The 13,573-nt window shown below is 39.5% G+C and overlaps 1 protein-coding gene across 1 annotated transcript in view; it reads right to left on the reverse strand.

Annotated features, from left to right (window-relative positions):
* Positions 1-3,137: 3,137 nt before the first annotated feature.
* The window catches only part of LOC149149329 (ATP-dependent zinc metalloprotease FTSH, chloroplastic-like), an 84,987-nt gene continuing 74,551 nt past the window's right edge, over positions 3,138-13,573 (reverse strand). The window contains exons 9-13 of the mRNA XM_089438967.1: positions 6,925-7,050; positions 6,454-6,777; positions 6,230-6,353; positions 5,849-6,042; positions 3,138-3,751 (exon numbers count right to left, since the gene is read on the reverse strand). Of these exons, the coding sequence (XP_089295093.1) occupies positions 5,903-6,042; positions 6,230-6,353; positions 6,454-6,777; positions 6,925-7,050 (714 nt within the window). The 3' untranslated portion in view covers positions 3,138-3,751; positions 5,849-5,902. The remainder of the gene's footprint in view (positions 3,752-5,848; positions 6,043-6,229; positions 6,354-6,453; positions 6,778-6,924; positions 7,051-13,573) is intronic.

Consider the following 13,573-nt stretch of genomic DNA (forward strand, 5'->3'; position numbering starts at 1 on the left):
AAATTTTCAGAATTGGCAAGTGTAAGAGCTATGCATAATACTATATAGTATAGCTTGTTATGCTTACAAGCTTGAAGCAACGACAAATGTTAAAAGTGAATTCTGAATTTTTGATATTATTTTTATATATATATATATGCTACTTCCGTCCCGGGGATGTGTCTCCCTGTCCCCATCGTTCCCCTGTCCTGAAAACCAGTGCAACATAGATCTAAAAATATTGCTAAAACTGTAACAGTTGATTAAGGAGAAAGAGTTTGACAGTGAACAGGACTGATATAGCTAAAGTCATATTTTCTGGCAGATGATCAAAGCTCTGGGACAAACACTGAATAAACTTCAACCACTGAATAAATATGCAAAGAAAACATATTGAAAAGCTAAAACCATCCGGCAGCAGTTTATAAGCTAACTGCAAACTCAGAACTGCAATAGAAAATACCTTGAAAATATGGCGATGATGCTCTGTAGATGAACAATGCCACTCTGCAACTCCAACATGGTGGTGCAACTCCACACAAGATCCACGCTTCCAACGCAAAGGCTTCAAGATTCCAACTGCGTCCAATATGCATGTCGAGACAGAGTGTGTCACTATTAGATCACCGAGATCCTTCTCATCACAACAATGTCGACTCTGTCGCTGTGTCTTAGAGAGTATGTCAAGAGTGTATTACTGAGAGATCACCTAGATCCTCTTCATCACAAATATGTCGAGACTGTGACTGCGTCTAGTATGCCGAGACAGTGATCATCAAGACTGTGAGAATGCCGAAAACTATCTCTATGGTACCCATCAGAAGAACATAGATCTCTGAGATTTCGAGGTCTTGAGACTGTAATTACCCACCGAAGTTGCAGAGGCATCCAAGTTTTCTGCACTGCTGTAATGTGGATCTTACATGCCTATATATAGTGGTTAGTCATGCATATAAGCCAACATGATAGAGGGAATCGTTGTGTCACCTTTTATGAGCCGACATGACTTCTTTTTATCTTGTTTGGAGGCCGACTTCTTCAAGAGGGATTGTGCTTGTCTTTGGAGGGCTTTAAGACATTTCTATAGACTTGTATACATTGAACATAGGCTCAAGAAGAGCTTCTTCATATGACATTGACTCTTTGACTCAATAATAAATCCTAAGGCTCTCAATGGGAGCCACTAACAAATAAACCTCTTGCTCATGAAACCCATGTAGCAAGGCATACAAAAATAATTTTATTTCTTTTATTTCATCATTTACAAAGATCATGTCATTATGAAGACCGAACCTAGTTACACTTTCTTCAACAATGCAAAACCAATGAGGGCGCAGACAGATGCTCAGTAGATAGTGTAGAAACTAGTTGCAGTCAAAGGCTCAGGAGATAGGTGTAAAGCCAGTACAGGGACAGTTGATTCAGAGTTTAGTTCTCAGTTGTAGTATTTGCAGGAGCAACAACGACATGAGATCAATTGCAACACAGATCAAAGTTGGCGGCAATGCAAAATAAAACGTGTAGTGTCAGCAACAACGTAGATGCAGGATTATTCAACTACAGAGAGGCAAATGAATCAAAGTATGCACAGTGGCTTAGTGGGCAATGGCAAGTTGTCACAAATGTCAAACATCAATAGCGTGAGGGAAGATGTTACGAAAAAAAGACAAAACACCTTTGTCACTAAGGAGTGTTGGTTTTTGTAGCATCAAACAGGTGTTCTAATCTAGACTTGTGTAAGAGAGGGTAAGAACACGAGATCTTCAAAACCCAAAAAGGTTTCTCAAAATAAGCTTGGGAAATGCCTTAATTAAATTAATTAACCATCATTTAAATTTTTCCTAAATCTAATTTACGAAAACTACTTAATTAATAGGAATTAATTAAGAAAATGTGAGAATGCTATTGAAACTCACACAGATTGAGTTTGAGATGATCTTAGCCATTGATAGAGATCTAATCATGGTCGTTGGTTCACCAACAAGAGTTTATAAGAGCAACTCGATGGGTAGAGGAGAAGACACATCAGAAGTGTGAGTTCCTTGGCAGATCAAGCTATCCAACTACAGTCGCAGAGCAAGGAAGAAGACGTCAGGCCAAAAGGAAGCAAAAGTGAGAGGGAGCGTTAGTAGAGATTCTGGTGGAGTTTTCCAATGCCGGAAGAGTCCGCTGAGAGAGGTAGAGTATTTCACAGGAGGCTGCGCAGGGGCTTTTGCAGAGCCTCAAGGAAGCAATTCGATTCAGCCAGAGGAGAGATCGATTCAAGAGCCGAGTACCGGAAAAATTCTTCTAGAGGGCCAAAGAATCCTTCTCAGTGGCAGAGACAGTCAGCAGCAGCAGATTGCAGTTATTCCAGGGAGTGTAAGTTTCAGCCTACACAGTGCTTGCGCAGAGGTTGACGCAGAAGTAGTTTGAGAGCTGATTGTGGGGCAAGATTGCTTGTGGAGAGAGAATTCTCTCAAATATTTTGCTCGTAATTGCTCAGGACAGGATTGCCAGTCTGGCATCTAGTTTATTGTACTAGGATTTTGCTGCTAAATAATAATAATAATAAAACCCTCATCTGCTGCACTGGTTTTCACACATTTGGTTTTTCCAGAGACATTTCTCCAAAAATAACGGTGTCAATTTTATTGTGTGTGCGCTCTATTTTCTCAATTCCAGTTTTGTTTCCGTCGTGCATTTTATTTTTGGTGAAAATTGCAGTTGTGATTTTATTTGTTGTTTGTCATAATAGCAAATACACTGCACATAACAATCTCAGTTAGAAAAATAATTTCCAATTGCTACAATAGAGTGAAAATTTCACAAGCTATACCTAATTTGAAACTCTTGGAACTGCAAATGGTGGGTAAGGATTCCCCAACTCCCAAGAGTAGTATCCAGATTCCATGCAATAAAGGCTTTAACCATATTGGTAACCATTTTCTTCTCTTCAACCAAATATTCTCCCAATGGGTATGATGAAAAGCTCTAATAATAACAAAAAATGTTCACTCTATAATTCTTCTTCAATATGATCAGACATTGTCTTAATGTTTGAAATACCATAATTTAACCAAAAATGTAAATTCCTGCCATGGTCTACAATCTAACAAGGCCCAAATCTTACAGATTTCAGAAGAGAAATTTCTGAACACTTGGGAACTAATACGGTGAACAGTAAATAATTACCCTGACTAAAACAGGGATGAAGATATAGAAATTTTATCAGATTACTATTCTGATTACAGTTGACCAATAAATACACCTGATAGCAATGTACAATTTTTCCCAAATTTACAGCCTGCTAACTCAAAAGATTTGACCCACATCATGGTGTCAGAGGACATTTACAGTATTCCAAAGGCATACAAGAGAATTTCAAGAAATGGATCAGCAAGATTGAAATGTCTTTACATTTTGTACCATTTTACTCAGATCTACGAGTTGGAAAATTTAATGCCAAATATCAGCTCATATTCTTCATCGTAGATAAAGACAGAAAGAGGATAAAATATTAGAAAGAACACCGCTTTCCATAAGCATGAGGACCTTAAACTCCCCACCAATATTGCTCCCAGTGTTCCACAAAGTCTTGTACGAGGAACTTCCCTGGTGTACAAGTCATCTCCTTCAATACTTTTCAATGCAACAGAGAATGTCTAATTGCAGGTAGTTCCGAACTTTTAACAGAACCATTCCATTAATGATACAGAATGATAGGAATAGATACAAGTGAGGTGGTAGGCTGCCATAGAGCCCTTTTAATAGGTATTTCTTGTCCTGGTCCCTGCAAAAATGTTGAATTTATACGGATTCAAAATCTTATGACATGACTGCTGTGCTGCTTCCAGTTTATATTAACTGGAAGTCTTTGAGAACATAGAGGAAATCTAAATAAGAAAATATAAAAATATTGTTGGTTCATAAAACAATCAAACTTAACAGTGGGTTGTAAATTTGAATGCTATATTGAGGAAACTTGAAGATACTAACACAAAATTGTTTACACTGAAAAAACAATGTGATATTTCATATTAATATTAATCAGTGTTTTAAAACTCTGACTCCAGTTTGGAAACGGCCGAGGGTCGACTCTGACTCCGACTCGGTATCGACTCGGCCGGTTTGATTTCAATGACTCGGTCATTGTAAAAAATATATTAAATATTTATATTTATATAGAAAAACATAATTTTAAAGATTTTCATTCATGTTTCCAAACACAAAGCTTTAGAATATAGAGAGAAGACATCATATGATCAAAGTAGGCTCATGAATATATCCATTATATCAAAATGGCACCCAGTGCACTGTCCAATACATACATGAATGATGATATAGAGATCAAAACAAAAACACATAACCAAGGAGGCTCGAAATGGCCTCTACAAATGATGATCAAGTTAAAATTTGCTTCAATGAGATTACAAAGTGAAAAAGTGCTCTACTGAAGATATAAACTTGTAACCAATATATCAAATATCACTTGTTAACCAAGATTACAAGATCCAATTACCAAAGAACTTTAATATTATTCAATGAGACGATTATGGCAACGGTAGCAACATCTCCTTACCACTTATGTATGCTTATAAGGAAATTCTCTTTCAATTGCTAGATTTGCAAATTAGAACAAGAGAGGTCTGCAAAATTGCAAGAGCACAACTACAAGCAATAATATGAGATTGCTAACAGTGAGACAAGTAAATGAAATGCAACAAAAAGATTCAACTATGCGATGCAATTTGCAAGAGAGAAATTCTTATGCAGACGAGATGCGACTAGAGTCTAACCATACACAATGAGAGAGAAGAAAAGTTAGTAACCATACAAGGCTATCCTTGACAAGACAAGAGAGAAACCAATAGCAATGATGATATCTTATGAGTCTGCCACCCAAATGCTAATGAATTTGTCAAATATGCATTAGACATTCAGTGCCACTGTCAACAAAGATAAGATTGATGTAGCTTACTGCCAATGTATGACAGTCCACTTCAGATAAGATCAATGACAAATGCAAGTGAGGAAGAGCCAATGCACAACAATCACGTCAGATGCCAAGAGCACTTATGCTAGACCTTAGAAATATTACTGCAAACTCAAATCAGACCTCTGAACAATGCAATCAGTCAACTGTAGCAATGATATCAGTCCTCAAAATCAAGATTGGGCACCAAAGATGTATGAGACAAAATACTTAAGATTATTCTTGCTATTAGTATGTACTATGCAGTGTTTAAGTGTTTTTAGGCTTATTTGTTAGGTCTTCTCTTGATGATTAGGGTCTGCAAACGATTTGTTTCAGTTCTGATATTTCATGACAGTCATGCTGCCAATACCTCACAGCTTAGCTAGAGCAGGCCGCTTTTCAGCCACAGTGACTGAGACGGCTGGGTTGTTACCGAGCCGGCCGAGTCGATCACCGGATCGGTCGGCTCGGTAACAACCCGGCCAGCCGAACAGTTTTGGCCACTGAGCCGACCCGACCAGGCACTGGCTTGGTCTGGCTCGTCCGTTTCAGTTTCGACTTGGCCGTTTTGTAAAACATTGATATTAATAGACTAGATAGTTATATTTCATGCAAATTTGAAATCTTTATAAGATACAGGCAAATTCAATCTCTAGAAATATGATTTTTAAGGGAATAGACAGATCAAGGCATTTCCTGAAAAAGTACAGAGACAGGGAGGGGATGGAGAGACATACAGCAAGCTGTCATGACAAAACCCAATTGAAACATAGGTAGCAGAGGAGCAAATAATGATACCATGGGATAATGATACAGGCCACCATTTCTCCACACAAGAAGTGATATAATACAAGCAGCAGCAAAGTAAAAAGAAGATAATTGGAAAAGTAGAGAGGAAAGAAACCATTATACCTCGTATCATACTAATACATCTGACAATTACTATTTACTCTGTTCCGGAATAATCTACTCAGCCCTCTTGAGAAACACAGGCTCGTCCTTCTCCGGAGGCATATATTCACCCTTGATAAATGTAGCTAACTCTGTTGGAGCAACAACCAGCTTCAACCATTCTCGTAACACCTCACCGTCAAGTTTCTCATTTGCTACCAGTTAAACAAGGATTATTAATGAAAGCTGCAAATTGTTCCTAGGTACAGAAATATAACATGCCAATATAATGTACATCGCATTTTACAAACACCAGTACATATATCTAGCAAGATGTTTCATTAAATATCATCACTACAATGCTTAAAGAACACAAAGCTTGAACTTGTATTTAGCATTTACCTTCTAATTGTGCACCAAGGCCCTCAAGTACAGTGGGATTAGAGCGTATGACAAGGAGTGCCATTGTCAAAGCCGATTGTAGCAAAATTTTCACCTCTCTTTGAACAAGGTCTACCATATGTCCCTGATACATGCTACATCAATTACCATATAGCTTACATGACATAAATACGAAGTTTATCAAATCAAAGATAACTACCAAGAAATAATTATTGTGTTCTTACCTGATCCTTGGCCCATGGCATTGCTCCTCCAGACTCATCAAGACCACCACCAGACAAAGTTGCCAATGAAATTGGGCCTATGGACTTGTTAAGACCATATTCAGCGACAGCTTTGTATGCCATATCCGTTGCACGCTTTATATCATCAAGTGCACCTGTGGAAACACGACCTGAGTATACCACTTCCTCTGCAGCACGTCCCCCTAGAAGAGTCACTAAGCGACCACGTAACTCATCAACGAATAGCAAGTGACGATCTTCATTTCCAGGTGGTGTGTAAGTAAATCCTAGAGCCCCTCCTGATCTAGGCAATATACTCAGTTTCTGGCAGCAAATGGCAAGGGACAGACATTAGAATCAGATCTTCAGTTTTCAGTCATAAAACTGTCCACCTTAGTATGATATCTACTTTAGCTTAATCCAGCTATACTATAGAAAAACCAATGTTACAAATGGCTGTAAGTATTCCACCTCTACTCGAGGCTGTCCAGGAAGAAGGTTGGCAACAGCTGTACCTACAACAGCATGGCCGGCTTCATGTCGAGCCACAACTGCTTTCTCACTGAGTTGCAATGTCGAACGTTTTTTTTCTATACCCTAAAACAACACAGAATGAACATTAGCAATCATCTAGGATATTATATACAACCTTCCAGTAGACTTACAGTATCTTTGTATAAACAATCACCATAAGAAAAATGCAGTTAGTGATATTTTAAAATGAATAAACAAAAAGCCCTCCATTAACAAAAAATGAAAAAGAAATTAACATTCAGGTAGAATTCACAGGTTATGTTAAAATGTTACATAATACATAGCATTTATTAGTAGATCCAATGCTAAATTTCATTAGACATTTAATTTCTAACAAATGTAATAGGCTTTAGCCAAGTAGCATTCCTCAGTCGAAAACCTTTTTCAGAACAGCATGAAAATACACCAAGACTGCCTTACAAACAAGGATAAAATAATATGAAACCGTCTCTAATTACTGCTGTAAACAGATCAACAACATAAAGTGAACTGGCAAAAGCAAGTTCAAATACTATATTTAAACAACTATCAAGTGAAGTATGCAATTGCATTTTGAGGAACCTTCAATTAGGGGGTATTTTTCTTTAAAGGGAAATAGGCCATTGTACTCAAAACCCAGGAAAACTCCATCCTCACCTCCAGCAGTTAGTTTTAATAGTGAAGATGAGGGTACTGGTACTAAAAACCACAATTACATTAATTTCAGCCAGCAGTGCTCACAAGGATACAGAAGAGTATGCAAACCAATGTAATCAACCCCGGTGAGGACCACAACCTAGAGAAGCCATATTTGGAAATCACTGCTGGAAGGCTACAACAATAATCGCCACAATGCACTGTAGAAAATCACATAATGGCAATTAATGCAACTCTGAAAATTGCAACTCTTTTCTACAGGTTTTCTGGATCTTAACCCTGTGAATTTTCAGCCTTGGATGCTATGTGTTAGACACCTAATCCTCGGGGATTGGGTGAATAAATAGTAAATATGTAAATAAAAAGGATTATGAACAGTTAGAATAGGAATCGAACTTGGAAGATGAAAACCAAAGGTCGCCCTTGTATGTTATATATTCTATTCTCATCAAGGCAATGAAACATATTTGGTAGTCACTCCTTAGCGTGACATGGTATCAGAACCAAGTCTAACTGCCACACAGTGTAACTGCCCGCTCATACCTGCCTCTGATTTTTATGCCATTCTAGCTTGTCAGAGCTCCCTGCAAATCTAACACTGCCTTTGCAGAAACGTATCCCTCCACAGGCCTGCCATCGCTGTGTGGGATACAGTAATGCTCCCCTCTAATCTCATAACTCTTCAGCTCCTTGTCTTCATTCCTCCACTATAAGACTGTGTCCTTGCTTCCTCACGGCATTGTGACTAGAGATTTTCCATTTTTCTGTACAGTCAGCAAGTAGCGACAGTTAAACAGTGTGACAGAGTAAGAATGTGTCAGTTGATTTCAGGGTTTGAAGCTATTGTTGGGTTCAAGAACCTGTTTTTTCAATATTATCTAAGCCTTGAATTAGGAACAGGGGTTTCCGCTCCTCCAACCATTCGCATATGAATCATCTGCTATGATGGAAGAACACCGCTGATCTGTAATGGAATGAGATTTGTCAACTATTACAAATATTAGATCATTGCTCTTTCTGCTCATGAATACCACCATATCCACTTGTTGCAGTTGGGACCAAATAAGAAGTTCTTGGTGTTGTTAAGGAGAATGTGCAATTGAAACTTCTTGCAGTGCACACCCCCTCCCTCTTTATATATAGCTCCAATTCGTGATTCAGAAACTCGAATCCAGTCTGTAACATACTATGGCTTTCGAACCCCACAAGTGCCACGAAATTATTCTATCAAGAACATAGACTGACTGACTTTTTCTATCGATCAGATGGTGAATGGGACAGACCTGTTACCCACCACTTGTGGGTGACACCCATAGGAGAATTTTTTCTCCTAGATTGTCCTCAGCCGGCAGCTAGCAGCCACCAGATAGCTCGATGTGCTATCATCTTTGCCACATGAGCCAGCCATTATGCACCCTCGCCCATCTGTCATGATCATATGTTTGAAGGTGAGCCTTCCAACCCCAAAGGTATGGCTTTCATTATGTAGTTGGGTATTTTTGCTTGCTTATCATGGACACTTCTGGGCATGGATTAGTGGGGGATTCAGCCGAAAGAATGGGCTTGGTTTGTACCCATCCCCTTGTCCAACCCGGTGGTTCGTCTTGTATCCTAGTCCCATGGGATCTCCTCCACTGGCTACTAGCTTTAGGAGTTGCACTACATGGGAAATCCCAATTTTGGTTGTGTGGTCCCGCTTCCCGACACTACATGCATCACTCCCCTCCGCTCATTATAACCCCTTTTCACATGTTTCCCATCCGGGCCCAAATTTGTCCATTGGGTCCACAAGGAGTTAGCCTCCCCTTCCCCTTGTCCACACATTGAGTCGGGCCTGGAACGATGCCCCAGAGGTTGATGCAACTAAAAAGAAAGTAAAAGCATAATTTGGCTACTCTCAACCGGAAATGTACCATAAAATGCAAAAGATGGCCGGGACACAAATTTAGCATGTGGGCAAAAGCTATCATGAGCTCTACCCCCTATCATCATGGCCATCACCCTCATTCCTAGGCCCCTATATGAGCCCCCTACATCATGAAGGAACCCATGATTGTTCCAACCCCTGGTGGGCGATGCACTGTCCATCCTTAAAGGGGATATTCACTACTATATCATTCACATCATGTTCTCATCCCCTAGAGCCCCGAGCAGTTATAAAAGAAAAATCAATAAAAAAAGCAAAAGGCATACGAAGAAGGATCAAAAAGCAAAGGTCGAGGTAATTCATGTACCACGATTGCTCCCTCCTACATTTAGACACCCAAGTGTGGGTTTTCTTCATCATAGCCACACTTGTACCATGGCATGTGACTTGGATCCTTCCCCTGATGCCCCACTCCATTCCATCATTATATCACATGACACCTGCCACATGATGGATGTACCATGGACTTCTCGCTCCCTTAGAGATTGAAACCACCTAATAGGGTCCTTGATTAACCTCCTTCTTGAACTTGGTGACACCTATACACTCTAAATCCCATTATGGAAAAGCATGCCACTATGAAGTGCCCTCTTGGTTCCATGATATGTAAGTTCATTTGCTCAATTACACTAATGATTGGTTGTACTAAAAGGTGAGGAGACGCATTGGATCTTATACAGGACTGTAGGTGGGTCTTCATCTTGGGGATTGGTCTCCCTATACAGGGTCCAATCCCTTCAGAGGGTCTTAATGGCATTTGTAGGGTGTGCGTTGAAAGCCATGGGCCTCCACTATACCAGAGAGCAGATAGCCATGCCATGGGATCCTTTAGCACCATTCATTGCTCGCTCGTGTCCCACTCATTTGATGATGATGATGCACCTGGACCACCTTGCCTAGTCAGCTACACACCTGCACCAAACACTTAGCAGTTGATCCAAGGCCCAAATGGGGTTGTTTCTTACCATGGGAGATAAAGGGAGGGCTTGCATCATTGTTTTAGCCCTTGTAGATGGGATACATGCTTGTTTGATTCAGTTGGAGATCCATGAGGATGATTTTGTGCCCCCATAGCCATTTGGGGGCACCACAAGTCATTTTCTTGGAGATCAAGGGACCATCCCATTCGTCACTATTTTTGGAGCTCTTCCTTTCATTTTGGCACATGTTGGACTTCACTAGACCTTCCAACAACCCTCCTAGATATTGTATTATCATTTTGGCCCCCTTGAGAGGCTTATTTTTCATATTATGGAGTTATTTGGTGGGCTTGTCACCAGAAGGTTGTTACTTGTACATTATTTTATTATTAGGGGCATCATTAGCCTAATTAGGCAAGTCGAATCCCTCAGAGAATAATATAAATATGAGAAAGGTTCATTTGATTTCTCATCATCACTTGGATTTGGGATATATCTTTCTAAAGATTTTGGTCCTGCAATTTGTGGAATGATTTGGATGATTAAATGTATTTTGATGTATGGAATATTTTCGCTATCTCTCTTGGAGCTTCTATTTTGCAAATGTGATGGATGGATATACTCTCTTGTCATGTATGTGCTCTTTTCATTGAATTTCTTTGTAATTTATGTCTATTGTATGGAACGCTATGCTTTGATTTTGCTTGTGCCCTAAAAATTAATGCGAATTTATAAAACACTTGTGATCTTGGCTCATTGCATATGTTATTCATCTTGGCAAGAAGAATGAATTCTCCTAGGGGTAGGTTCTGCACATTTTACCTCAAAACTCCATCAAATCTTCCATATCAAAGTATAAAAGTCTAAAGTTGTCATGTAGCTGCCTCCATTAGTAGTGAAGTTGCTTCTTTAGGCCTCCTTGAAGAACGAAATTCCCAAATCTTGATCAATTTGACTTCAATCTTCCCAATAGCTAGGCACTGGTCCTAGATCCTTGATGGTCAACCCTAAAACTATTTTTTCACCTTTTTCTTATTTTTCTACCCTAACCCTAGAAGGCCAACTAGGGCCTAGCACGAATTGCATTAGAGACATCTCCTTGAGGTGAAAATTGGTACACTACTAAGTTGTCCCTTTCTCTAAGTGCCCTTAAAGTTTCAAGAAATTTCCATGGCTAGTTTGAGAGAAATCTCAAGCCCTAGCCCCAAAATCATTTCTATTCTTCACCCTCCTTGGTTAGAGGCATTTCTAGGGTCATCTGATCTCCAAAACTCAACGGAAGTTCACCTTTCTTTGACCCTTCCTTCGAATCCTCGCTTGACCTTGTCATATTGTTGATGATCACCCTAAACCCTAAGCCTCGCTCTTGTGGTCCCAACCTTTGTCTGATCTATATTTCACAAAACCTTAAGAGAGGTCCTCCTCCCTTTCTAAGAAACCTTGACCTAAGCATAACTCTTTTGTTGAATATCCTTTCACCTAGGTTTAGGCCTCCTTCCCTTAAGCTTTTCTTGGATAGCCCTTCTTTTGCTTCTAAAACAAGCAACCTATTATCTAAGCCTCTCCTTTGAATGGGCTTTGGAAATCACATTGCATTGTTACTGACCTCATCATTCTAGTGATTTCCACCATACCAAGACTCTTCCCATTGGTGAAAGTTCATAAAGAGTTGGGGACATCGACTGAGGTGATAGTGGGTCCTTGTCCCATTGTTGCCACTTGGTTTGGTAGTTGCCCCTTTGGAACCCCTCCTAGCACCTGTTAATTTGGCAGCTCAATGATAAATTCCAACCATGGGACGAAATTCCTCTTTTCGAGAGGACAAATTTTGACTATTATAGCTTGACTATTGAAGCGTTCAATTCAGACCAAGGAAAGTGTACTTTTGAAGAAAATCCCACATGTGCACATTTGATCAGGGCGGCCCTAAAGCAAATTGGACACTCTTGGAAGTCTATAAATACAAGGTGGCCTCAACCTCATTTGGAGATCATCACAAAGCATTCTTCTATTCTCTCTTTGGTTTTGGCTCACACAGGTTTGAGCCAGTTCACGAAGATTGGTTCGCATAGGTCCGAAATTACAAGGTCCGAAGCTCGCACGTGTTATAGGGTTTTTGGTTCCCAGTCGCAAACATGCCACAAGGAATTTCCAACTGTAAGTTTGTAACCGTAAGCCTATGCATGTGATTGAAGGTTTCAGCTGCACGCACGACTCTCTCTCTCTATGCGGTTGAGTCCTAGGGTTTGAATTTTACAGCTGACCAAAGTTTTCGTCAGTTGATCGTAGAGTTCGACAGTTGACCACAGGCAATGACAATTAATCGCAGGCTTCTGAATCAAGGTTTTGATTATTAGCATTCTTGGGTTCATCTCATGGGTAATGTTTAGTTGACTTTGTTGGATAGGATTATTGTTGAAGATATGGATCATTGTACTCTCTCTCTTGTTGAATCATTCAATGACAATCTAATAATAAGAAGAGTTTGAAAGGGCTTTCCCTGTAGTGGGTTTTGCCCTGGTCTCTGGCCAATTGTAATGACTATGTGTGAATGATTTTCTTTTATTGTTCCTTTATGTTCCGTTGTATTGATGATGATGTTGTTCTATCTATATAATTGCATATGTTGTTGAATAATGTTGTAAAACTGAGTAATGATATGATGGTATGGGGTGAATTTAATATGTAATGATGAAATGCAATTATCAAAGCAAAGAACAATATAGCCCTAAGAAAATTTAACAGGACCCCTACTAGATTGAGCAGTAACAGGATCAAAAATCAATTTGTTACAAGTCGGCCAAGGCCCCATTACTTTATTTCTAACAGATTCTGATAAACTGCCTTCTCAAGACAAGATTCAAGAGTTATTGAAGTGTAACGTTCAAGGAGAGAGAAATTATTATTAGCGTAGTGATTCATAGATGCATTCCCTCACCCCCATTATCGGCGTAATGCTAACTAGCAAGGAGAACTACAAAGAATGGTCTAGAAAGATCAAGAATACCCTCATTTTTAATGAATTGTGGAAAGGCGTCTGTGAAGGAGAGGATGATAGTGCATCTCTCAAGCACTACTTGTTGCTTCTGTAATCGAAGAGGTG

Source organism: Pinus tabuliformis, chromosome 9 (assembly GCF_031772625.1).
Source record: "Pinus tabuliformis cultivar Carrire ecotype Pingquan chromosome 9, CPIR1, whole genome shotgun sequence".
In the NCBI taxonomy this organism is placed as follows: domain Eukaryota; kingdom Viridiplantae; phylum Streptophyta; class Pinopsida; order Pinales; family Pinaceae; genus Pinus; species Pinus tabuliformis.